Source organism: Filicampus tigris, chromosome 14 (assembly GCF_054856515.1).
Source record: "Filicampus tigris isolate MCC_2025a chromosome 14, RoL_Ftig_1.0, whole genome shotgun sequence".
NCBI lineage: Eukaryota > Metazoa > Chordata > Actinopteri > Syngnathiformes > Syngnathidae > Filicampus > Filicampus tigris.
The window spans coordinates 8,776,386-8,802,459 of record NC_141230.1 but is presented as its reverse complement, the minus strand read 5'-3'; the positions used below and the strand labels follow the sequence as shown (position 1 = coordinate 8,802,459).

Sequence of the window (26,074 nt, the reverse complement as noted above, 5' to 3'; positions counted from 1 at the left end):
TGCCTTCGATGACCATTTGTCAAGTAAGCAAATGCGTGAAAACAGGCCTTTGACTGAGAACTCTGCAACTCTTAGGGGGTGTATGGCACACATTTCTTCAGCAAACTGCTCCAGTTGTCTCAAATTTGAAGGTGATTTTTTTCAGACGGCATGTTTCAGTTCCTTCCACAGATGTTCAATAGGATTTCGAACAGGGCTCATAGAAGGCCACTTCAGAATAGTTCAGTGTTTTGCTCTTAGGCACGTTTGGGTACCATGTTTTTAGCTGTGTTTTGAGTCATTATTCTGTTTCTGCAAATGAGACCAAGCTTTCTGACACTGGGCTGCATATTTCTCTCTAGATTACTTTAATAGTTTTGAGATTTCATTGCCCGCAGGCTACTCATGTGGCCTTTGTGGGCACCACGTTGGTGACTTATAGAAAATGGAGGGATGAATTTCATTTGAAAAATGTTTCATTTAATCAAAATATTGTGTCATGTGTGTCATCTTCCACACCGCTCATCCTGTACAGGGTCGCGGGTAGGTGCTGGAGCCTATCCCAGCTGACTATGGGCGAAAGGCGGACTACAAAATAGGGGCGGCACAATAACTTGTTGTTTCGGTTAAATGCAAGAAACACGGTATTTTCAAAACCTTTTATTTCACTTTAAAAATTCACTGTCTCCTTTAACTCCTCATCATACACATGGTAAAACTCATCAGAGATGATGTGCAATATCATTGCAGCGGCCGGTTACATTAAGGAAAGTATCTTTAAAAACAAAACTCAATTTAAAAAAAACACACTGAAAATTCACATCAAAAACTGCCATAATTTAAGCAACCAAAAAACAAACAAATAAAAACTTTTAAAGTGTTATTCACATCATTTCGATAAAAGTGCTGCAAGATGAGGCCAGTAAATAGAAGTGATATGAATATAATGAATGTAACACCACTTCCAAACAGGCACAGGATGTAGCCAAACATTTTTCATCATTTTTACACCACAGTGACAAGTTTGTGAGATATTTGAAAAACGCATGTACAAAAGCGTGACTTTTATTTTTCATCTTGCAGACAACCAATCATCACGCACACTTACAGTAGTAAAGAGTTCACATTTAACAACTGGTTAGCTGAATATTGCAAGTGTCTATAACAGGGGTGGGGAACCTTTTTCCTATCAGAGGACTTTTCAGTTTTAAGTCCTTATTAAATGTATAAGAAAATATGATAGGACCATCAAACAAATGTTTATGATGAGATATTACGAGATTTGGAGAGTTTTTTGTCTTCGTCACTTCCTCTGAGGTTTTATTCGTTTTTGGTCCGGCTCAAATGCTCTGGTGGGCCATATCTGGCCCAAGGGCCACAGGTTTCCCACCCCTGCTTTATTGTTACGATCCAGCCTGCTGGATGCATTGACATTATTCTTCAGAGAGGAAAAAAACAGTCATTCTTTCTTGGGTGGCAGCTCAACAAATGCTGTTACAGTCAGTAATGCAGCGTGACCCTGTTTATTACGCGTAGTATTATTATCATTGTTCTGATGATACCTGTGGAACGTTAATAGCAGCCATCTTTCCAGCTGGCATCCCTCAGGGTACTTAGGGAGGTTAGGCTCTTTGGGGGTGTCAGCAAACTGCAAGGGAGAGTAACAAAAAGAATAACCAATGACTCGTCTCCACTTATTCATTCATTTTAACAATTAAAAGCTGCAAGAACATGAATACAATATGCTTTTGCGTTGATGTGGCAGTCAAATTAGATATAAATACAATTTTATATATATATATATATGGGTACGATTTTCCAGTAATGAAATCTAACAATCAGGAAAGAAATGTAATGATAAAAGCAAGTAAAATTATAATGGAAAAAAACATACTTCATATACTATTTTGAGTTAAATTTTTTGGGGATTCATCCGAAATAAAATATTCAATTAAAATAAAATTATAAAATTAAATCACACAAAAATAATTACCATTTGAACTTATTCAAGGATCCATGCCAAAGCTGGTTTTCTTGTCTAATCTTTGATATCCTTTCACTCGGTTTGCAAGACAATTTGGATTTGAAATGCCTACAGTGCCATTTTAAAGCTATTTTAGTTGGTCTTAAATTCATGACATGAATTCCTCAATAATATTTGATGTAAATAAGTGTTGCTCTGATTGGGTCACGTACTCCTTAATTTGATAAGGAGATGAGGAAAATAGCTTTCCTCTGATTGATAGTTGCCAATATGTGGGCATCTTGTGGCCACCATCTCTATTATCATCAACATAATTGTGGCCAGCCAGGCTGCACTCCCAGTCGGCTTTGGTCTCCTTGGAGGAAAATGTATTTTCCTTTTTTTTCTCCTCCATGGTGACGCCTGTCGGCCACCAAGAGAGCACGCTAGCAAACAAATATATTTACTAAAAAAATGGTATTTGAGTAGGCTGGCTTGTGAATCTTACCTGCGGGTGGGTTGTGTGATTTTGCTCAAGCGAGGAACTCCACCAAGGCCCACGAAGGAGGCGGGGCGAGGGAGTGAGCTGCGGGGCACAGCAGATTGGGTGGCTGCAGCAGGGGTCTTTACGGGCTGCGGTACTGAGCTGGCGGTGGGCTTGAGAGGCTGAGGCAGTGGTGTGCTGCCAGGGATGGAGTGCAGGCTGGTGGAGGAGGACAAGGCAGAGGGGCCCTGCAGGACAGTGGGGCTGACGTAGGCGGTGGCTTTGAGCGGTTGACGAGGGGTTGCGGGGAAGTTGCCAACGCTCTGGACGCGTTGACTCAGCTGGCCCGGCGAAGGAACTGTGGCACACAAGTTTTTGTAACATCAAAGTGAAATATGCTAAAATAAAATTTGTTTGACTAAGAAAATAAAATAAAATGCTATGCAAAATACGAAACAACACTAAGCTAAGTAAATTTAAGACAAGATACCCCAAACTAAGCTTAATAGGTTAAGCTAAGCTAAAATGAGAGATGTTAAATTAAGATAGCTTACTAAAATAAAACGAGCTAGTCTCTACTGAAATAACATATGCCAAGAAAGCAAAACTTGAGCAAAATTAAGGTAAGATAGCATAAGATACACAAGGATAAGAACCCTTAACCATGGACGTGGTTGTACATCGGACGTCATGCGATGACAGCAACGCACATAGAGGAGGTGTAGGGTCTTACTGGAGGACTGGAGGCGTGCGAGGCTGCTTGACGAGTCAAAGCTGAGGCTGCTGCGGAGGGAGGACATGGTTGGCAGGGAGGAGGGGCCATGGGACGGGGGGTTGACGGGGGATGCCAGGCATTGCATACTGGGAACGCTCGGGATACTGGGAACACTCGCCATGCTGGGGGCTCGCATCAGGTTGGGCATGCTTCTCCGTAGCCTAATGTCTATACAACCGAGGCAAAACAAAAGCAAAATAAAGTAAGCTAAAGTATGCTACGATATTGTGAACTCTGCTATGTGCTAAGATAAGCTAAAATAAGATCACCAAATTCTCACTAAAACAAAGCTAAGATAAAACAACATATGAGAAGACAACCACAAGCTAATTGTAATATGATCATCTCAGCCTGGGTCTGCGTGGCTTGGGAAAATAAAATTTAAGTGTTCGATTTAAGTGTATGTTATTTGTCTTAAAAACGTGTATCATGTCGTCTTATTAAGTCAAAGTTTTTGGCCACTTTCCTTAATCGGATACGTATCGTGGAAACCGGGTCGAAATGGCTCTTTGAGTTTTAAAGTTTTTCCGACCACTGCTCCAGACTAAGATGACAAAAATAAAACTACTGTAATACAAGTGAAGTAAGATATGCTATGATATGCAAAACAATGCTTAGCAGAACTAAACTAAACTAGGCTAGCAACAAAAAAGAAAAACATTCGCTGAGATACACAATTGAAGCTAAGTTCCGGAGCCTTTAGGTAAGCTAAAATTAAAAAATAGAATGAAATAATATAAACCAGGCTAAGTTACTCAAAAACAATACTGAGCTATTCGCTCCAGAAAATTCCGGATTTGAATAACTAAAAACAAAAAACTAAAGACCGGAAATTATTTTCATTATGCCTCTTGAACCAGATAAATTCCATGAGTTTTTCAGTTGTGAAAAAAAATATCTTTATGTCCACATTGATTATTTTTTTAATAAACAGAATGATAAAATGGTTCTGAAGTTGAAAAAATACTATTGTTTTTCTTTGGGCATATAAACCTTTTCTGTTCATAGCAAAGGAATAAAGCAGAGGCTACCTGCGCTGTTCCTGTACGCCGCGTGCGTTTCCCCGCTCAGGCCGCCGGCCCCTGCGTAGGGCGCCAGCCCCCCGAGCGAGAAGGTTGATGAGGTGGAGCTGCGCCTGCAGTCTCTGAAGCTGGAGAAGGTGTGCGAGTGGGGCAGGCCGCCCCGCTGCACAGAGCCCGTGCGGAAGAGTCGAGGCTGGGGAGGGGGGAGCTGGTCGTAACCCTCATCCTCGTCCTCCTCGTCGTCCTCCTCCAGATCCACGTCGCTGCGCCGGAGCGAGTTCAAAGAGAAGCTGGAGCAGCGACGACTGACCGTCGCTGAGGTAGACGCGTAGTCCTGACGCAGACCTACCAGGAGGAATTTTATATTTTAATCAAAGTAAAACATTGGTTTGATTTTCAGTGTGAACAGTTGACTCACTCTCCTCCTGAAGGCGGGCCATGACCTCCACGTCCGTCATGTCCTGCAGTTTGTACCCCATGGAGATGGAGTCTTCCTCCAGCTCCGAAACGCCCGCCTCGCTGTCCAGGGAAGACTGAGGGCTGATGGCTGCATGCCGCCGGCCAACATCTAAAACGCACCAGCGGTAGCTCACTTGACTTTTGAGACCACTGGATCCAACACAATGGTTGTCCTACATTTGTCGTGTCATCAGAAATCATGTAAATAATCCATCCTAGGGTTGATTAAAATTAAAAGAAATGATTTAAAAAGGACATATTATGGAAAATTGATGTTCTAATGAATGCTATACACATAGTTGGGTCCAACCAAGGAAGTCTTATGTTGTCTGACTATTTCTGAAATGAGGAATTTCAGCACATGTTGTAACGCCCCTAAATTGTGAGGAAGAGACTATTGGATTGACAAATCAGCCAGACTACATCAGCGAAGTAAGGAGGCAAGCATTGTATTGTTTCCTGGCTTGGTTTGTCATGTTCTGCTGTCAAGAAAGGGGCATTTTGAGAGTACCGGTAGTTAGTTATTTACTGATTTCTACAAAATAAATTGATACAATTTAAAATGCAAGTAATTTTCCTAGTCAAAAAATTGAGACTTTTTGAGTGAAAAATGGGCCAACCCAGCTGCATGATCCCTTTCATTATTGGCAAATCCGGTTGTCAAATTTATGTTAAACGGGGTTGTCGGCATTTGATGAATTTTTATTAATAAAGTAACTAGTAATCGAACTTAGTTACTTTTGAGGTCAAGTAATCATTCAAATAACTAAGTAACCTTTCCAAGAAAACTGTGGTAACACTGAAGATGCGCATATACAGGTAGCTGAATGTCTTACTGTGTAGGGTGGCGTTCGACAGAAAGGTGGGGGCCCTGTCCAGGCTGAGGCTGGGCCTGAGCGGGAGGGCGGGGCCAGACGATGATGGCAAGGGCGGCAGAGCTTGGAGAGGAAAAGGATAACAGAGATTTTAATCCCACTGAGGATAACATGCAAATCCAAAGTGTGCTGGCACGCCACCTTATATATGTGCAATAGAACATGAAAATGTGGATAAAATTCAATTTTCATATTATAAATGCTTGGGCTCTCAATCGCTTTTTCTGACCATCTAATCTGCTCACTGGGGAAACATGAGTGCACTATTCTGCAACAACCAGCTGATGCGCTGATGATTCACTCTCAAATAGGTTGCCGTCCGAAGAAATCAACAAGATGTCAGCTATATGAAGTTGAGCTACATGGGCAGGATTATTCTACTATTGTGCAATACCCATGGACTCAGTTAGCCTAGCAAATTTTAAAAAAATGATTTACTTGATTTTTGACAAACTGCCTTGATGTCCTAATTTGACAAGCAATTTATTTTATGAGGTGTTCAAGGCACGTTATCTTTATTTTGTGTTTGTACCTAAAATAAAGATATTTATAATCTAAAGTCGTAAAGTTAGGAGGCCTTCAAAGCATGTTTGTGTTCGGATTGTGTTCGTACAGTACGTTACCCCAAGACTGAGGTAACAAAGCAGATTTATTTTTTTTCCCCAAGCTGCTGAACCTTTCCTAAAGTCATGTGTATTACTTAGGCAGTCTTAGCGTATATTATATGTTGACTTTGTGTTTGTTGTTTTTCTTTATTTTTCTCAATGTTGCCACGCATCACCCGATGTCCTCTGGCGCGACCCAGTGCCACGTTCAATAATTGATTAGCTAGGTTAGCGTAGGATAGGAGGCGTTCAAAGCATTCTTTGTGCTTACATTGAGTGTCTGCAAAAACAAAAAAAAAAGGTTCTTGATTCTTCTCAACTTGCTGCGGCTTGCATGTTTGAATTGATATTGTGTTTGTGCGTTACCTGTGTTCTCGGTTATTGCAGCGGGTTTGGAGTAAGGCAGGACGGGGCAGCTGAGTGTGGACAGCCCATCGATGCAGCTGTACGGTCGGACGGGGGAGACTCCTCGCCACCGCTTTGCTAGACACACAAGCACAGCGAAAGGGGTTGTCAGCAGTGGCATGGCAGATTGATTATACTGTCAGCATTCAGCCCAAATACTAATCTTCTGCCGACATACCGCTATTAATGTTGTACATGCGTTGAGATGAGCATTAGATTCTGATAACAGATTACTAGATTTTTTTTTCTTTTCTGGAGGGATATTAGGATAAGCGGGGATTGCATATGTATGTGGGTTGCATCCCAGTCCCCAAAACACAATCAGACCCACTCAAGTGTACATTTATGTATTACACGCTCTGCTGCCATTTCATTAGCTTTATAAAGCATTATTGGTCATTTGGAATTGAATCCAAATCCAGAGGCTTTGCCGTGCCTCTCAGGGCAAAGCTCGGAATGAGATACCAAGAGACAGGCTGGAATGTGGTATTTAACGGGGAAGTCAACGCAAACATTTTTTTTCAAGAATATGTTCTATGCAAGCCCACTAGTTGAAACAGGGCATTCTGATAAATATTGCGTTTGTGAAATAAGTGTGGCTCAGATTCAGAAAACGGGTCAGCCGTGATTGGTCGTTGTGAGCAGTTGTGATGTCATTTTCAGTCGACAGAAGACAAAATGGCCGCCCCCAGATATGGCTAAAAACGAGTGAATTAACACTTATTTCACAAACGCAATATTTATCAGAATGCCGTGTTTCAACTAGCGGGCCTCCTGGGAACATATTCTTCACAAAAATATGTTTGGGTTGACTTCCGCTTTAAGTGGTCCCATTATTTTTAATTCATATAGTGTACCTGAGTGTTTATGTATTCAACTGCAGTAAAGCAGTCAGCCTTTATTTACACAAATGCAATTTTGGAATAATACTGTCGTTTTTTTCCCCAAAAAGTGGCATTTATTTACCCTGCAGAGTAGCAGACATCTATTAGCTGTTCAGGTGTTTATTTACAAGCACATTTGCACGCTATTAAGACCCATTAGCTGACCAAAAAACATGCCTGATATGAAATATACTAATCAAGCAGCAAACTTACCTACATCAAACGAAAAAATAATCATCAATGTCAGGTTATAGACGGTTACATAGCCGGGAGAAAATCCACTTCCACTAATCCTTAGTCTGTCTTTTTCTTAAGTTTAAGTTTCCTGTTTATTGGTTATTTATGGGCTATGCTGAGAGATTTGTCTAAAATCTTACTAATATTTCTAGAAAGGAAAATAGTGTGCTGCTATGCAGAGTTTAAATTCAAGTAAAAATGTTTGATTATCTAAGAATGAAAACTAGTTGGTTATTCATTATCAAGTGGAAATGGTTTTTTTTTTGTCTTCTGTATTTATAAAAGCAAAAAATAAAAAATAAAAAATGTATCTGAATACCCAATTATTCGATAGAATTTTCAGTAGGATGTACGAACACCAAAATATACGACAGCTGCCAACTTATGTGCAAACTCATTTTTGTAAAAAAAAATAAATGAATAAAAAAAAGCCCATTTCTGTTTATGGTGGCCTGAGCGTTTATTAGGGGAGAGGTTGCCATTTACAGGATTAACAGTATCTGATTTGGCCATGGCTGACATGGCAGAGCAAAGATGATTTTCGGTGCTGCAAGATGTTCGTTGCCGCACGTGTAGGATGCGGAGCAACATGTGTCGCAGATGCAACATGTCACATCACATGTCCGCAGCCACAGCTGTCCACATGTGGCCATTAATCCGAGGGGTCAGTTGGTGCTTGTGCATTTTACCTTGGTCCAATCTGTGGCACAGCGTCATCCTCGCCAGCTCCACTTCTGGTCCTGGGTGGTCCAGGACCTGCCTGCACCACTGGAGAGGACTGAGGCCGCTGCCGCTGTCGCGCAGCTTGGCTTTGGTGCTCACATAAAGCCTGAGACACACACACACACACACACACAAGCCGCAGTTTTATTAGTGACACTGACAACATTCCTTACTGTTGCTTGAAATGTCAGCGCTTTTTACAAGGCCACCTTTTAAACAGCATATAAATGCAGGGAGCACTTTATGGGGTCATCCTCCCTTGTGACTCATTAATGTCCATCATTTGATTCATTGGAATGAGGTGCCATTGCTAAAATGGATCTACAAAATATAAATAATTCATTTTATTATCTTTACAAGGTAAATCTATTGGTCTAATACATGTAAATTAAATAAAACCTGAGAAAAGCTAAAATGATAATAAAGTATCGAAAGGTCTTTATTGAGAATCGAGCGTTGATTAGGGGTGAGGCATTTATTGGGAGTAAGCTTTACTATGTCTGAACAATTTTTTTGCTTGTTTTTTGAAAATACAGAATTTCTCATGGATTATTCAATCAAGGGTAACCAATCTGAGGCCTTTGTTTATATGTAGAATTTTATTTATTTTAGCATATTTCCTTATGTCGGTGCCGGAGGTGTTTATTTACTCAACTGAAAAAAATGACCAGGCTATTAGGGATACAACTTTTATTAGAGGGGAGAGAGACCAGGGGTGTTAACAAAAAACAATTTAAATTGGAAAATCGTTTTTGATTTAAAAGATTTTATATATTATATTTCTTCCTTTCAAAATACACAATTATACAAAATAAATATATGGTATCATATAACATGCTATTTTACCCTCCACCATTCACTGAAAGGTCACTGATCACTTGTGATGACATTACTTGTGTATTTTCTCTTTAAACTCCACTGTAAAATGTCAGCTTTACAGATGCCATGTGTGCTCTGTGTTCTGTGGTACAGACGTCAGCCATAGTGAAAGTTAATTACATCTACCTAAGAGGAGAACGTTGGGGTCTTATTTGTAAAAGTGCAGAAAGAAAAGAAACCGTGTTAACATTTGACCAATATATCGCTGGCGACAGGCCGAACCCTTCTGTGTCACAATTTGGACAAATTAATATTTTTTCACAAATCTATACTGTTGGTGTGGTTGTTATTTATTTATTTTATTTCAAATTCTGAATACCCTGATCTGACTATACACAAATATGCAGAGTTCAATGAGAGTGCATCTCAACTGACTCCGACCCATTATAATAGCATCTAGGTCACAGTCAGACGCCTACATGAGGCTATCGCTTGTCTTCTAAATGGAGGATGGCGGCGAGGCAAGCAGCTCAACGTTGCCTCCTGTCATGGCTGCATCCATCCGTGTGCTCCACTTTCCACATCATCACATCACACATCAGCAACAGTCTGCGTTGTCAGGGTGGATGCAAAAAAACGGCCTGCTTCCAAATCCATAACGCTCGCTCTCATCAAATGCATACTGGGAAGGATCTCTTTTAAGTCTTAGGAAGGAAAAAAAGTGCACTCAACGCCCTCTCCAAATTACGTAACAACATTTTTCATTCTAGGCAGGGAATGTGTTTATCACCCACACTTAAATACATTGGAAAGAAGGTATATGTGATTCATAAGGGCTGCTGTTTTGGTTCGTAGCAGAGCTCATTTGGGTTGCTAAATCTTGGATCCATGTGTAAATAATAGTGTCTATCAACTGTGATACCAACAAATTTGAGAAATAATATCACGTTTCCTCATATATTTATTTACCCAATGTCCTTATTTACTCAATGCCAGAGGTGTTTACAATGTATTATTGCAGAGCATACGAGGCATCTCATAGTGGTAAAGCAACGGGCGAAGGCAGACTACACCCCGAACTGGTCGCCAGCCAGTCGCAGGGCACACACAGACAGCGTCACTGAGGGGGAATCGATCCCACGCTGCCCGCACACAACTCGGGCGTGTGTACCACTACACTATCAGTGGACAGCTAAGTGACAGCCCATTATATCTTTTATACTCAACTGCAGAGCTCATCAGGCGTATATTAAGGGCAATGCATTCAAATATTCATTGATTTATCATTTACTGAATGTAATGTACAAATGCAATTGGAACAATTTCTTCATACTGTGGCGAGGGGGGTTTCATACCCAACCAGGCATTTATTTGGGGTAAGGCATTTATTGGAGGTTTTAAAATACTTCTTTGGTTGGAGGCATCATTGATGCAGCTGCAGAGAATACAAGGCATTTATTATGGTGGGCCTTGTACAAATGAATTTGGTGTATCACAACATAATATGCACATGTTGGCTCATGAATTTACATACCCTGAAATGTTGACATTATTTTTTTAAATACAATAACCGAACAGGGGACCAATTCATTGTTTACTTTATTGCTATGCTTTGTTCAATAATTGTGCTATTCTGAAAGGCCTTATAGTGCGATTTGAATTCCGATAAAAATACAATCAATGTGCTTTGCATGTCTTACAAATTCTGCCAGGGCATGTAATATTAGGAGCACTACTGTATTATAAGAACAATAATGTACTAATAGCGTAACGTAGTAGTGGTTTGAAGTTCATCATGTCTCACATACGGATGAAAATTTATTGTAGCGATATAGGCCTAATTTGAGGCCCTTTGTTTGCATTAAGCAATCTTTTAACTTCAACTTGAAGGGGGAAACGTGGTATCTGCATTCTTCATATCAGAAGCATGAAAACAAGGAAGATATGAACACAACTAAGAGTAATTAAAATGCGTATTACCAGCTATCCGGTTCCGAGACCGCGAGGACGGTGCTAAGGTCCAATACGTCAACCTCATCCAGAACCGTCGAGCCTTCATCCTCCTCCACGTCCTCCTCCTCCTCCTCGGCGGCATCCGGAGACGACGAGCTGGGCTGAAAATAGGCGAAGGGCTCCCGGGGGCATTGGCTCTCACACTTAGCCGGAAAAGGCTCCCTGGCTGGGGCCAGGCAAGCGCTCGTGGGGCCCGTCTGGAGATGAAGGTGGTTGTGGTGGGGATGGTGATGGCGGGACGCGACGGGACAATTGTTTACCGCGTTGGCCCTGCTCCGGAGCTGCTCGTTTTGCTTCTCCAGCTTGCGGACGAGCTCCTGCAGCTTGAGCACCTCCAACTCGGCGTTGGCCAGCTTATTGTTGCCGTTCACGTCCGCCATCACGGGGGGGCCCAGTAGCACCTCGGCGTCCATTTGCCGCCGCCGAGCACATGGAGCGACGGCCGCGCTCGCGTCAAGCTTTTCGAGCCTTTAAGAGTCCCTCCTGGTTTAATTCGGATGGAGGCGGCCCACGTCCGCGGTTTGAACATGCAACACGCACTCAAAAGCACACGCATTCAATCGCACTCACACACACATGCGCGGAGGATGCTGATGCTGGCATGACTTACAAGCTGTCTCCTGATTGGTCAGCAGCTTCCTGGACGCCACATGGCCAGGAAGTGTGTGTGCGTACGTGCGTGCGTGCGTGCGTGTTTTTGTATTTATTTATTTATATATATATATATATATATATATATATTTATATTCTGTGTGGGGTGTGCATTTTCAAGGAGAGTCTTAAACATTACATGATGTTGGGGGAGATTTAAAGAAATCAAATGTAGCATATTAATGTTTCATTGTCTCCTAACTGATAAATCACGAATCGTCTGTCTTCACATAAATGATATCATTCATTATTAATAACAACTAAACTTCAAAACAATCAAAAACAACTAAGCAATCACAGATATGATCGTCTGTATCGGATCAGCAGATATTTTAGCATTTTTATGATGAATCTGTGATTGGGTGTTACCAATCTGACAATAATTAAATAATAATTAATAATAATTTATCATTATGACAATACTGCAAACGCAATCGCATTCACTCCAGGGACATGCTTTGCTGCCGTTGTAATAGTGAGTTATTTTTTGAAGCATTAACAGTCAGATTTCTTTTTTCAATTTTACGACTGTACAGTAAATAAGAAGTTGTTTAAATAGATTGGATAGATTGGTCCATCTTCTGATCAGATCGATGATCAGTTATTGTTTTTTTTTTAAAACTCACTGATCGGTGGTCGGTTTCAAAATCCTGATCGTATAACACCAAATAACAACACACAACAATATTATTAAAGATAATTTGAGCATTTTTTTTCAAAAGCGTGTGTACTGGTAGCCCTTCACATTAATCAGTACCTATAAGAAGTAGCACTCAGTTTCAAAAAGGTTGGTGACCCCTGCACAAGTGCTAAAAGTGTTTCTTATGGTTCATTATTATTAATTTATTGTTGTATTGCATGTTAATAATTTTATTTTACAGATGAGCTCACCAATTAACCAAGTAATCACAGAAAAATACATGTTTCATCGTCAAACACACATGATACAATACCAAATATGCAAGAGAGGTGCAGGTATTATTTCTGTCCACTTGGGGTCGCCATCATCACTGTAATATCTGTGAATTTGAGTGTGTGTCCTTAAAAGGTGGGACCTGGCCTGGTGAGTGATGTTGGCTGTTTTTAGCTCAGGCTAGATGCTGCCTGTTAAATGGCTAATGGTTAGCCGTCGCTAGTCTGTGTGTTTAGTGACTGGGTGTCAGTAACTTGTGGCCATAGCAGCTAGTGCATGAAGGTGCTTATTATGTTTTATTTTGTTACTGTTGTTTAATAAAGATATTAAAAGTGCGGCAGCGGCTCTGTCCATCGCTGTGGAGGCATTAAAATATGTTATGTATTTCTTTGTAGCTATGCAGGAAATACTATATCAATGACAATGAGACAATAGCTTGATATCAATACAGTGACTGCTTTTATTGCACACAGGAATAACACCCCGGCCATCCACATCACAGTATTGTTATCACATTACAATCAAAGAGTCCCTTTAAAGCCTTCAGAGAATATTAAAGTTAATATATTGAACATATCTATTGGAACTATCTGCAATAATATGTGATATGCAGATCCGTCCGTCCTTCATGATCATCCAAAACACCCGAATTAGTACAAATATAAATGCAACAGAACCCATATGACCCTCCTCACATTTTTTTTATATTTATTGAATCACTTGCTTTTTTTCACCATGGAAGTTGAGGTGCTAAGTCAGTGACGCCATTTCTCTGCGGGATGAAATATTGATTTTATTTGTTGCTCATTTGTCTTTCCCTTGTATTAAAAGCTTTGAGATGTGTTTCTTACCTCTGGTCACGTCAAAGCAGTTCTCGCAGTGCACCATGTGGTTGTACACCCACATGCAGTCGCCCGCTTTCAGGTGGCCCAGCGTGCCATTGCACACTTCACACTGCGTACAAAGAAAGGACACACATCAGGACGGAACACCATGTTGTCCATGTTTAATTGAAACCCCTGAACAAATAAGCTACTTTTTTTAAAATTCCTTTGAATCATTTAAATAAAATGAGTTTCATCCTGGACTCAACACTTTAAAATGTAGTTTTCTGTGTTTGTATTTTTGTGTTACTTTAATTTCTTAAAATGGCCACGAACAAACATAAGATGGAACATGGCCTGAAGGTTGAAATAAAATCATACTTTTTTTTCACATGAATAATGGTACCTAAAATAAGAGTAATATATATTATGTATTTCAGTAATTTTTCTCAGTTGCTTTGATACATTTCTCAGATCAGAATTGAATCTCTCAAAGTACTTTACTTACACTTTCTCATTGCTTTGAAGAAGTTGCAAAGAAGAAGAAAAATAATTTTGAGAAAGAAAATGGCTTTTGCAGGGAAATTAAGATGTTTTTTTATTTGTAGAAATTGTTTTGAGAAATGTACTTAATGTTTGGCAAAATTCAAATCTGATCTGAGAAATATACCAAAGCGACTGAGAACAACTGCAAGAGGTGGGGCCTGGCCTATTGAGGGACATGGGAAAACAAATTCTTTCTATGTGAAGTGGTGCGTGAGTCTGCAGAAACATTTATCTCTGGAAGAATGTGGAACTTCGAGGCAGAGATTTTGCTTTGACTTTTTTTTTTTTTTTTTATCGAATTATTTGATTAATGCTTTCAACCCTTGCCTCTATATTTATCAGAATGCCTTGTTTCAACTAGTGGGCCTACATAGAACATATTCTTGAAAAAAATATGTTTGGGTTGACTTCCTCTTTAAGTAGCCTGTTTTACAATCAGGAGAATCACAAAGTGGCACTGTACTTCGTTTACAAAAAAAATCACCTTGAAGCAGAAAGTATGGCAGCTGATCTTCATGTCATCCAGGATCATCTTGGGATCACCATTGAAGGGTTTATGGCAGTAGGTGCACAGGTCCTTCTCCATGGTTGTCCTATGTTTATGACAATGTGATATACAGTATGTAAGTACCACTGAAGTCAATTTGAATGCATGAAAAGCATTGAAATTTCATCCTGAAAGACTTTTCTAACCTATCAGTACTGTTGTAGACGGTCTTGACGGACGTCATGGGAGTCGACAGCATATTGTCAGACCTGCTGGTGCTGCTGTAAGAGTAGCAGTGTTATTACAATTGTTCTTATTTTTAAGTCGATAAGATAACGTTCATGTTCATCCCGCATGCATGCACCTCCTGTATGTAGTGGAGCTGTATTCAGTGGGGCCGCTGATACTGTTGTATTCATAGATGGGCTTGGATGAGGAGGTGGAGGAGTAGTAGTAGCTGCCACTTTTGCTGCCGTAGTCGTCACTATGGTACACAGAAAAACGGCATATTAGTGAACAAATGTAACGTGTGTATGTGTGTGTGTGTGCGTGCGTGTGTGCGTACCTGGGCAAGTTGCTGCTGATAGTGTAAGAGGAGATGCGGGTGCTGGGAATTTCATCAGTATAAGAGCGGCTGCATGTCAAAGAGGAAAGTATGCTATAGTCATTTATTGGCGTAAAGTAAGTCATCGGAATTTCAATGTGATGTATAGAACATCAGCACTCATGTGTGAATAGCAGTGATACATAAAATAAGAAAGTTTAGGAGACATTTTAACGTATCAAATATAATGGGCCAAAGTCCTAGAAAAAATATTCATCAGACAATAAAATGACAAGAAAAAAATACCAAAGCATGTACTGTACTGTATATTTACCTGGAGGAGCGCATGGTAGATGATGTAGTTAGCGGTGCTACGCTGCTCTCCATCGTGACGATCTCTCTCTTCGTCACGCTCGAGGAGCTGGCACAAACAAAACAAGAACATTGTGAAGGTGTCGATTAGGCTTATCGGTCAACCATGGATGTCGACTCACCTGTAAGATGAAGACTGAGCGGAGGACATGCTCTTAGGCAGTAGGGTGTCGTACAGCTCATCTTCAGCCCTGCAAACACATGACAACTTTCACATGCATGACTCACATATACAGTACAGTTTAATATTCATTGCGCTGATTAGACTTACCCATTAATGCTTCGTGTCACGATCATAGTCTCGCTGCTGGAGAGATTTGTTCTAATATAGGCAAAATAAAGACATTTTTATGCCATTTTTCACCACTTGTAACTAAATAAGCAATAAAACCAAATAAAACCCATTTCTTAAAGTGGATGTCAACCCCCAAATGTTTTCTTTAACATGTTGTATGTGCCCCGGCTAGTCTAAACACGGCATTTTGATTACAATTGCGTTTGTGGAATATGAGTCAGGAAGCAAAATCCACCCGTTTTATCCATCTCAGGGGGCAGCCGTTTTATCACTTGCTGTTGACTGAAACTGACAACACATTCCACAAACACAATATTAATCAGAATGTCAAGTTTAGACTAGTGGGCCTGCGTGGAACATATCATGAAAAATAACATTTTTGGGTTGGGCGGCAGCGGTCGTGGGTTCGATCCCGGCTCCGGCCTCCCTGTGTGGAGTTTGCATGTTCTCCCCGTGCCTGCGTGGGTTTTCTCCGGGTACTCCGGTTTCCTCCCACATTCCAAAAACATGCATGGTAAGTTGATTGGACTCTCTAAATTGCCCGTAGGTGTGATTGTGAGTGCGGATGTTTGTCTTTGTGTGCCCTGCGATTGGCTGGCAACCAATACAGGGTGTCCCCCGCCTACTGCCCGTAAACAGCTGGGATAGGCTCCAGCAGTCCCGCGACCCTTGTGAGGATAAGCGATATCGATAATGGATGGATTTTTGGGTTGACTTCCCCTTTAAATGTGACTAGTGGATGAATGTCTCACCTGTTTCCTGTTTCATCTTTGATAGTACTGGGGATTAGTGTGTCATACAGTTTGTCCTCAGCACTGAGGACATACAAAAACCACAACAAAATCCTTGTCATTTGCTGAAAGGAGCTACAATTGTTATATACATGTATCAATTTTTAATGACATGCATTTATATTCTTTTTATATACATATTTTAATTTTAATATAACTGCATTGGCTAACTATACATTTAATGGTATTTAAGGTTTTATTTTTCTATAACAGTTGAAAATGATAAAACATACATCTGAATGGCAGAATGAATATGTATTGTCTATTATTTTTGTTGAGAGAGAGAAAGAGAAATAGAGAGATGCACTTGTCCAACCTGCTCCACCAATCTCACATATTGTAAAGTGGGCGATGTCATACCAACAAAGACAAATTATTCGATAGGGTTGCTTTTTCAAATTTCCTTTTGGTTAAAAGTGGTACACTATTTAGTTACTTTTGTGACATCATTAAAGCACCGCTGTGACTCGTACTACAAAGGAGGGTCGCCATACCAACAACGTCAAATTCTAACATAGGGTTGGTTAAAAAACGACTGAGTTAAACTTACATTTAGTTTAGTTCCTTCTGTTATGTTTTATTTCTAATATAGTTGACCACTATCTCAAACTCTTCCTAATTCCTTCCCACCCTGACTGGGGCCCCAGTTTCAATAAAACCAAGCAAAACAGCCCCAAAGCATGATGCTGCCACCAGCATGCTTCCCTGTCACTTTGATGTTCTTTTAGTGATGTGCACCGTTGTCTTTGTGCCAAACATACCTCATGGAATTATGGCCAAAAAGTTCAACATTGGTTTCATTGAACCGTGGCAAAATCACCCAGACACATTTCAGAAAACGTTTGAGGCATGTGTTATTAAACTGCGTCAACAGTTACTTGAGAAAAAAGAATAAAGGAATGAATACATTTTAATTACCGATTTTAGGTGGAAAAAAATAAACTAAGGCAACAAATATTATAGGACTATCTAAAATGTTAATGCTCAGTGGGTTGACTTAAACACAGCCGTATATGGCCCTCTGCGTGGGGCTATATTTTTATGCCCATCCCGGCTTTGAATGTACTATAAACAGTTGCACTGTGGAACAGATTGTTTCTATTTCGATTTTCTCCTATGGGAAAAACAGTTTGTAAATGTTTTATATTGGACGTCAACCATCATACGCAAAAGGGTTGGTAAAACAATTATTTACAAAAGACTTTTTTTTTATGTACTAAAAACATTTTTGCCGTTGTTTTAATAGCTTTTACCCTTTGCTGAAGGATTGCACCCGCTCGCTGAATGTCGCAGTCTTGGTGGGACTTTTTCTGCAAATCAAAAACAACAGAAAAAAACATTGCTATAATCTAACTCCTAAGAATCCAATGACAAGACGGGCCACTCTCTCTACCGAAGACTCTGGACACGGAACACTAAGGTTCACAATGCAAGCAAATGCGACCCAGATCAGATTTTTTTTGCCCATATGCAACCTGTATCTGATTTTTTTTTTTTATGACAGTCTGGCTCAATTCCGATTTTTTCCCTGGGCCACTTTGGCTAGGTTCACATTGCAGGTTTTAATGCTCGATTATGATATTTGGGTGAAATCCTTTTTTTTTGGGTGTAAGCGTTCACGTTACATGTTAAATGCAACCTACCTTTGTCCGTCAAGTGTGTGAACATATGCGTCCCGGAAGTGACCCGCATGCGCAGCAGAAGAGATGACGTCACTCTCAGCATATGATTTACGGAAGTAAATGTGGTCCAATTTGTATTATCTCATATCTCCAGAGGAGCGATTTGGGAGGAGGTAGAAATAAAGTATTTTGGGGAAATGAGGGGGAAATTTTGATATCAATTCATGGAGACATCACTAAAGATGTCGTCACGTCATTTCCATCTACGTGGCTACTACTATCACCATACCACTTTATGATTCACGTTTCAAGTGGGATTAAATAAAGCTAATACTGTTACTCAAAACAACTTTACAGATTCACTGACAATCAAGCAGCCTGTGCATGATGACGTCAAGGATGGGTATATGCGACCTGGCTGTTCAGACTGCGGTCGCATAGCAAAACATCATATATGTATCCGATCTAGGACCACATATGAAAGGTCGAATTTGAAAAAATTGGAATTGAGTCGTCTGACTGTCATGAAAAAATCAGATACAGGTCACATAAAGGCAAAAAAATCGGATCTGGGTTGCATTTCCCTGCGGTGTGAACCTAGCCTTTCATATGTGGTCCTAGATTGGATACGTATTGGATTTTTTGCAATGTGACCGCAGTTTGAACGGCCAGGTTGCATATATCTGACATTGACGTCATCCGGAGCCCAAAATGCGCTCCGCGTTGGTGGAGGGAGAGTGCTGGGAGTTGGGAGGTCGAATCTGCAAAGTTGTTTTGAGCAACAGTATTGACTTTATATTGGACTAATTTAATCCCACTTGAAACATGAAGCATAAAGTGTACATTTATGGTAATTCAGCCACGTAGATCGGTTCATTTTTTTTCGTGCGGCAGTGACGTGGCGTCATCTTTAGTGACGTCTCTATGAAATGAGATTGCAAAGCCTCGCTTCATCATTACCCCACAAGTACTGTATTTCGACCAAATCGCTCCACTGTAGAAATGCTCCGACACGCTAGACCATGTTTACTTCTGTAAACACTACATCGTGAGTGACGTCGTCTCTTCTTATGCTCATGCGGGTCACTTTGGGAACGCATAAGCTCGCATACCAGACAGACCAGGTCGCATTTAATGTGAACTCTTACTCAAACATTTTTTACAAAAAAATGCGAATTGAGTATTTTAGTCCTGCAGTGTGAACATAGCCAAAGAGTCAAAAACATATGTCGTAGTGTTATTTTTATATGGTGTGGACTGTGGGTGCATGAATGACTGCTGCTGGTGCACCTTGAATCCGCGTCATCGGTTCTCCTGTAGGAGGGGGAGCTGGAGGAGACAAATTCACATTTGTCATTTGCAAAAAGGGGCTGAAAATTGGAATATGTGCTGGATATTTGAATATTCGCAGCTGCTTTACCTCTTTTAACTCATTCACTGCCAGACATTTTCAGACCCTCTTTTAAGATAAGATAAGAATGCCTTTATTGATCCCACAGTGGGGAAATTTTCATTGTTACAGCAGCAAAGATATAGGTCACACAGGGGCGGCGGCATAATGTGGCCATTAATGTATAACATTGACGGCAAACATTTTACCCTAACGTTTGAAAAAGTTTGAAAAGAATATAAATACGTTCCTGGGACTGAATGGCTGAACTGTGAAAAGACAAGTAAATTCGTCAATGGCAGTGAATGAGTTAAAGAAAAACTCGCTTGATCAAGTTTTTTTTTCGGAAAATCTACCTCTGAGTGTATGAAACTCGGGACTTGGTGTAGGAGCTACGTGTGACAAGGCAGAAAGGCATTAATTAAAAGGCCTTGCGGTTCTTTTCTGGAACATTTTTTGAATAAATTTGACACAAACCTGGTTGGCAGCTCATCCTGACTCCCGCTGAATCTACGACAGCAGAAATGACAATCAGTAGTTGATATTAACATCCTTGCACTACAATTTCACATTGTTAGTTTGGCTAATTTAATTCAGTTTTATTTAGTGTTTGGTGGTCTCAATGTTGGATCAATGCCATTTCCTTTCAATGTGTTCCTGGCATGTTGATGAAATGGCAAGAAAATCCCCGAAAATGCCTGAAAGTACTAAAAACTGAGAACCTACACGACCAGACTTTTACCTCTTGCTGAGAGCCTGTACAGATGTTGACCTGGTAATTTGTTTATTTTCTGCCACAGGGCTGAAAGCAACATGCAAAAAAAGAAAATTTAGTAGGAAATTGAATAAAAATCAGCGATTATGTCCAAGCGATGACAAAAAAAAAAGAATAAACTCGTAAAAGTGAGTCACACCACAATACATTCCACAAACATGGCAGACATGTTGTTTAAACAGTGGAACCTCAAAAGTCAAACAAAATAACCCTCATCCTGCTTGAGGTCAGCAAAACTCGAGAAGGCTCAGCTCGGTAAGCATCTATTGTCCATGCTTAACATGCTGCAAATGTGTTTTTAGCTCTGTCTTATGCCATAACAAAAGGGAAAATATCTGGGTAAGTGTGATCGTAGCTATAGACGCTGGAAAGGCTATACCTCAGGAATGGGCAATTGGCGGCTTGCGAGCCACACGCAGCTCCCGACCACAGGAAAATCTGCAAAGTTGTAATATCACCATTCACCACTAGGTGGCAGACATGGCTTGGTTGTGCTCTTACCTAATCTTATACTGCCCTATGCTACATAAATGTGAGCAAGCCAAAAAAAATGTTTCTGCAGATTTGGGATGATATGCAGGACAAACACAGTACCTCAAATGGTTTTTTTATACAATAGAGCCCTTTGCACTGGACAAAAAAAAGTCACAGTACTATATGGTTATTTTGTTGTTTGCTTCAAACCCTTTGTTGTTGGATTAGCACAGTGGATCTTTTGTACGTGCATTGAAAAATGTATTATGAAAAATGCAATATATATATATATATATATATATATATATATATATATATATATATATATATATATATATATATATATATATATATATATATATATATATATATATATATATACCCACAGTCCACACCATATGAAAAAAAAAATTAATATATATATATATATATACATTTTACACTTACGCAATAGTTCGGAATGTTTAAATGCTAATTAAAACATCGCCTAAACAGTTAATAAAGCTTTTGCGATGTTGACAGTAATTCATGACACATTATTTCCTGTGGGAAAAAAGGGGTTTTAATTAGAACAACTGGGAAGTCAACCAGCTGCACAGAACTGATTGAGTTCAACTTTGGATGTTGGATGAAGTCAAACCCTATTGGAGCCCCTATTGTACATATTCACACTGGGCTGTTTTCAAGCAACATTCGTGGCACCTATATGTCTTGGCTGTCCAATAAAAAGCATGTATTTACACATACTGAGGATTCCCCCCCTAAGAGAAAATGTAATATTTTACCTGTTTAAACTATCCGTGGATCTGTAGTGGCTGAGAACAGATGAGGCAAAGTTTGGATCTCGGCTGTAGAAGAAGAAGAGGACATAAATGAAGGCAAACGTAGATAACGAAGTCACACCCAAAACGGTCTGCTTTCTTTGGATGTGCCTTTCTTTTTCTCTCTCTCTCCATGTTTGTGTTATGTTATGTAATAATTGTACTCACTCAACAGATTCGAACTCATCCTCGTCTTTTCTGATCCAACTGTCGTCTTTCAGCAGAGAGGAAGACATGGTGCGAACACTCTTGGCTTTAAACAGATAATATTGGTCATGTTTTATGACACCATCAAAATGGTATTACGTGAACAAGAAGTATTATAGTTATGATATAATAATAATAATAATAATGTCGAGTACAATTGCCCTGCATCCCACTTCGATTTTTGTTCCCTCATTTACATGCAAGTCAAAATATACCTGTAGGTCTCAGCATGCAAAAAGTGCAGTTCCAATGATGAATAATTATTAATATAATAACAATGTTATGTTATTACAACGCATATATAGTTTCCAATTATTATTTTCAACATCATGTTTTCAACAATATTTTTTAAAATAATTATTTCATAATCAAATCAATTGTTGCATATATAATACAAAAGTAATTCATTACTAACGAGACAAATTATGAATGACCAGTAGAAATTATGGCATAGTACAATAATTGTAGAATGTTTAAACGGCAATCATAGCCACCATAATATGATAAAATAGAAAATATGCATGCACAATAAAACTAATCAAATAACTATTGATGATTCGGCATTTTCATGTAGACTACTACAATAGACTACTTCAAATAAATGCATTTATGACTATACAGTACATTATTATAATAGTCACAAAATAATAATAATAATCATCATCATCAACAACAAAAACAACAAGGATATGAATACGCACACATTTGATAGCGCTGGTAGGTATTTTCTGCTGTATGTGGTGAAAAAAAAAGGAAGGAAAAGAGATCGACATTTTAAAACCTGATACGCACACTACCGCATTATTGTCACTAGGTGGCACTGCGGCCTGAGCTGCTCAATGGCTCTGCTACTACAGTATTATTATTATTATGCCTCGCCGGATAACACCTGAGATGTGGTGTGTTGAAAAGAAGAGCTGCCTCTTTAAAACTGGTTAGTCTGGATCCTAGCCCACATGAACACACCCCCACGTTCCATCCAACACACACCCTCGCTAAACACACAAAAATACATAGTATAACATTAACATGAGTGATATGAGTCATTCGTGACACTTTCCTGACCGCTTTCTGCATTTTTTTAAAGCTGCGTGTGAAGGTTTAATGCAGGTTTCCACTCTAATGGAATGGGTTTAGCTCAGAGTACATCCGCCATAAGACTATTTGACTTATTTTGAGTTTTTACATTCAGCTCTAAATGTACTGAAACGTGAAAAGTACTAATACCCGTTTTTGAAATTAGATTCCATTTGTGAGCATTTTACATGGTCAAGACGCAAGTATTTGCATGCTTTGTATCAGGAGTGTACTACGGCCCGCGGAGTATCTGCAACCGACCCCGGACGCGCCCAAAAACATTGGTCTCTATAATAAAAATAAATAAATCCTCAAAGGAAATTTAATTTAAAAAAGTAGTATTATAAGAGTACAATAATTACTTGTTAGCGACATCTTCAGTGGGTGACTACACTGAAAAAAAGTTGTGTTGAATTTACTAAATTTGATTTTGTCAAGTGGTTGGGCAAAATAAAATCATCTGTCTGGACAATTTTTTTAAAAGTAGATGTATAATATACTTTTGGTAGATATATAATCTACTTTAAAATGTATCTAGAGCCATGATTTTATTTGATCAGGATCCAGATTATTTTATTTTGCACAACCACAACGAAATAAAATTTAGTACATTTTTTTCAGTGTAGTTTTATTATACAATATCTTATATTTTCTCACACTTGTGAGGCAGTTAGGAATGTTAAAATGTTCCTTAAAGAAGGATAAAGAGATTTTTTTTTCTTCTTGAATTAAATACTGTATAGCCCTCGGTTGACTAAAAAGCTTCCTGCTTCTCATTGACACCTGTGAATTGACAGCCACCTTAGTAGCCCTAACCCTCTGTATAATGTGTGTGCTAATGAATAACACAAGTAAATCAATGAGGCACGGATTTCATTACTCAATATTTGTTCTTAATTACGGCATTATGATCACGAAAGCAAGTTAAGTTAGCTCGACTTAATATTGTTTTGTGTCACTAATCAAGTGTGGAGTCTGTTGACATAAAACAGTAAGTCAATATTTGATATTTTTGGAGTGCATAGTAATCGAAGTAAAGGAAAGTGCGTACCTCTGTGGAAAGTAGTGAGTTCCACGCAGGGCGGAAACGAAATGGGAGTTCTAAACCCTGCCTTAACACCTGTATATTACACTGCAGTGTGCAATTACACTCTCGTCAAAGCACTTTTAACCCTAGGGGTTGGGGAGTGCAAGGTCACCCTGTGCAGGCGGGGCTTCACCAAAGGAGAAACGTGAATGTGTTGCAGGTTAGTAGTCGACATGGAGCAAGTTTATCAGCCGCCGAGCCCGCTGAGACACGGGTGGAATTAAGGTGGAGCGCTTTGAAGGACCTGCATGTCAACTTAGGTGTCAGACAGGCACCCAGTGGGCGTGGGACTGCATGTCAACATGTCACTAAAAATGTGTAAAATGCAGATATATCTTTTTGAATCAACTTGTTTTTTTTTAGTAAGCTTTACTCTGCATTACATGACTGTTCCTTTAATAAATCACATGGGGACTTTGCACTTATATGCACAATAGCAGCTCACAAGGCAATAGTCCAGTGAATCTTCCCTGAGCAACGTCAATATGGACACTGCAGGCCATAATATTGGGGACACATGTACTAAATCAATGATTACCAACAACTGTGCCACGGCACATTAGTGTGTCAAGAGAGCTCATTGGGTGTGGGAAATTTTACTTAATTGGGCAGAAAAATATTTACGACAAATAATGTATCTTTATCTATCAATGCCAGACACATACATTGACAGGCAGAACCTACAAAAAAAAATTCTAATGTAAAACGTGCTGTAATTGGGTCCCAAAAAAGAGACTATTTACATTGAATTTTAGTCATATTCATGCCGAAACAAATATCCCAGTTGGTCACAATTAGATAATCGCAGATTACGGGCACTGGAGCAGACTCTGTACAGTCATAGCAGAAACTTTGGATGAAAAAAAAAAAATCTGATGAATCTGTTGCGCCTCCCAAAGGCTGGAAAAGCTTCCTCATTTTTTAAAATTAAAGTTCAACAAACGGAACACCACCAACATGGTACTGTACAAGTTTGTGATCTAAAGCCTCTTTTACTGCTATAGGACTGTCACTCATGCTTGAATGATCAAAAGTATGAACGATTCATAGCATGCCAGGGTGTGACAACATGACGCTGATAGGCAAGCCTCGGTTGCGATGACAGGAATGCAGACTACTCAGCAATGAGCTTGCTATTGCGTGTTGTTATTCTTGGTCAAGCCATTTAAAATAGTTATCGGAGAGGAATTAATGAAGCATGTACATGTTTGGTAAAAACAAAAGCAAAACCCAACACACAGCCATGATTACTTTCCTTATTGTGATCATAGCAGTACTGTACTTTTGACAGGCGAGAAAACATGAATCGATCTAAATAATTGTACTTCTAATTAGGTCATGTCCTATTATAGCGGGAGCACCACCCAATGTAAGCTTTACTGTATGTTACAGCTGTCCTGAATGAAGAATTTGATAATTACCCAAATCATTTTTCATGTTTTTGTAATTTCCCTCCTTAATCCATCACCTTATTATGGAGGAAGTTGTGTGGTTTTTTTTTTTTATATCTCTGGTAGAATAACCCAGAACAAAAAGGTGAGAGGTGAGGGACCACACAAAGCACAGCTGAGAAACCCCATATGCTGACAAAACATAAATGCACAACATTTCCCTTCTCCTGGACGCAGGTCACTGGGCCGCCTCCAGTGGAGCCATGGGGTGGGGATCGGTGTCAAGCGCTTGGTTCGCTTGCACCCATGAGGATCGGCACCTGTGGGAGGGGCCAAAGGTGTCTCGTGCAGTGTGAGCTGGGCCAAGAAGCTAGCTATAGGGATTGTAACGTCACTTCTCTGGCAGTGAAGGAGCCTGAGCTGTTGTGCGAGGTCGTGAGGCTTCAACTATATGTCCTGACAGCACACAGCTTGGGTTCTGGAACCTGTCCTCTTGAGAGGGGTCAGATTCTCTTCTACTCCGGAGTTGCCCAAAGTGAGAGGCATCGAGCAGGTTTGAGTATA

The 26,074-nt window shown here is 39.8% G+C and overlaps 2 protein-coding genes across 8 annotated transcripts; both read right to left on the bottom strand.

Annotated features, from left to right (window-relative positions):
* Nucleotides 1-624: 624 nt before the first annotated feature.
* On the bottom strand, nt 625-11,838 carry slain1a (SLAIN family member 1a). The gene is made up of 9 exons (XM_086052553.1): nt 11,211-11,838; nt 8,378-8,517; nt 6,529-6,645; nt 5,519-5,620; nt 4,642-4,791; nt 4,233-4,568; nt 3,160-3,369; nt 2,451-2,784; nt 625-1,627 (listed from the first exon to the last, which is right to left on the bottom strand). The coding sequence occupies exons 1-9, from the start codon at nt 11,654-11,656 to the stop codon at nt 1,552-1,554; spliced, it is 1,911 nt and encodes a 636-aa protein (XP_085908679.1). The 5' UTR covers nt 11,657-11,838; the 3' UTR covers nt 625-1,551.
* A 1,405-nt stretch (nt 11,839-13,243) lies between these two features.
* scel (sciellin) lies at nt 13,244-24,207 on the bottom strand. 7 transcript variants are annotated; one of them, XM_086051989.1, is made up of 20 exons: nt 24,084-24,167; nt 22,845-22,950; nt 22,657-22,686; nt 21,917-22,001; nt 21,713-21,775; nt 20,421-20,480; nt 20,156-20,188; nt 20,035-20,070; nt 19,579-19,617; nt 17,920-17,976; nt 16,628-16,690; nt 15,852-15,902; nt 15,703-15,771; nt 15,543-15,629; nt 15,230-15,298; nt 15,029-15,148; nt 14,871-14,945; nt 14,662-14,770; nt 13,659-13,761; nt 13,244-13,579 (listed from the first exon to the last, which is right to left on the bottom strand). In XM_086051989.1, exons 3-20 carry the CDS (start codon nt 22,658-22,660, stop codon nt 13,563-13,565), a joined length of 1,140 nt encoding a protein of 379 aa, XP_085908115.1. In that variant the 5' UTR covers nt 22,661-22,686; nt 22,845-22,950; nt 24,084-24,167; the 3' UTR covers nt 13,244-13,562. The 7 variants fall into 7 exon arrangements, with proteins under 7 accessions (XP_085908115.1, XP_085908116.1, XP_085908122.1 ...); XM_086051990.1 differs by lacking the exon at nt 22,845-22,950 and having other exon boundaries at nt 14,871-14,942; nt 24,084-24,169; XM_086051996.1 differs by lacking the exon at nt 22,845-22,950 and having other exon boundaries at nt 24,084-24,107.
* Nucleotides 24,208-26,074: the final 1,867 nt, after the last annotated feature.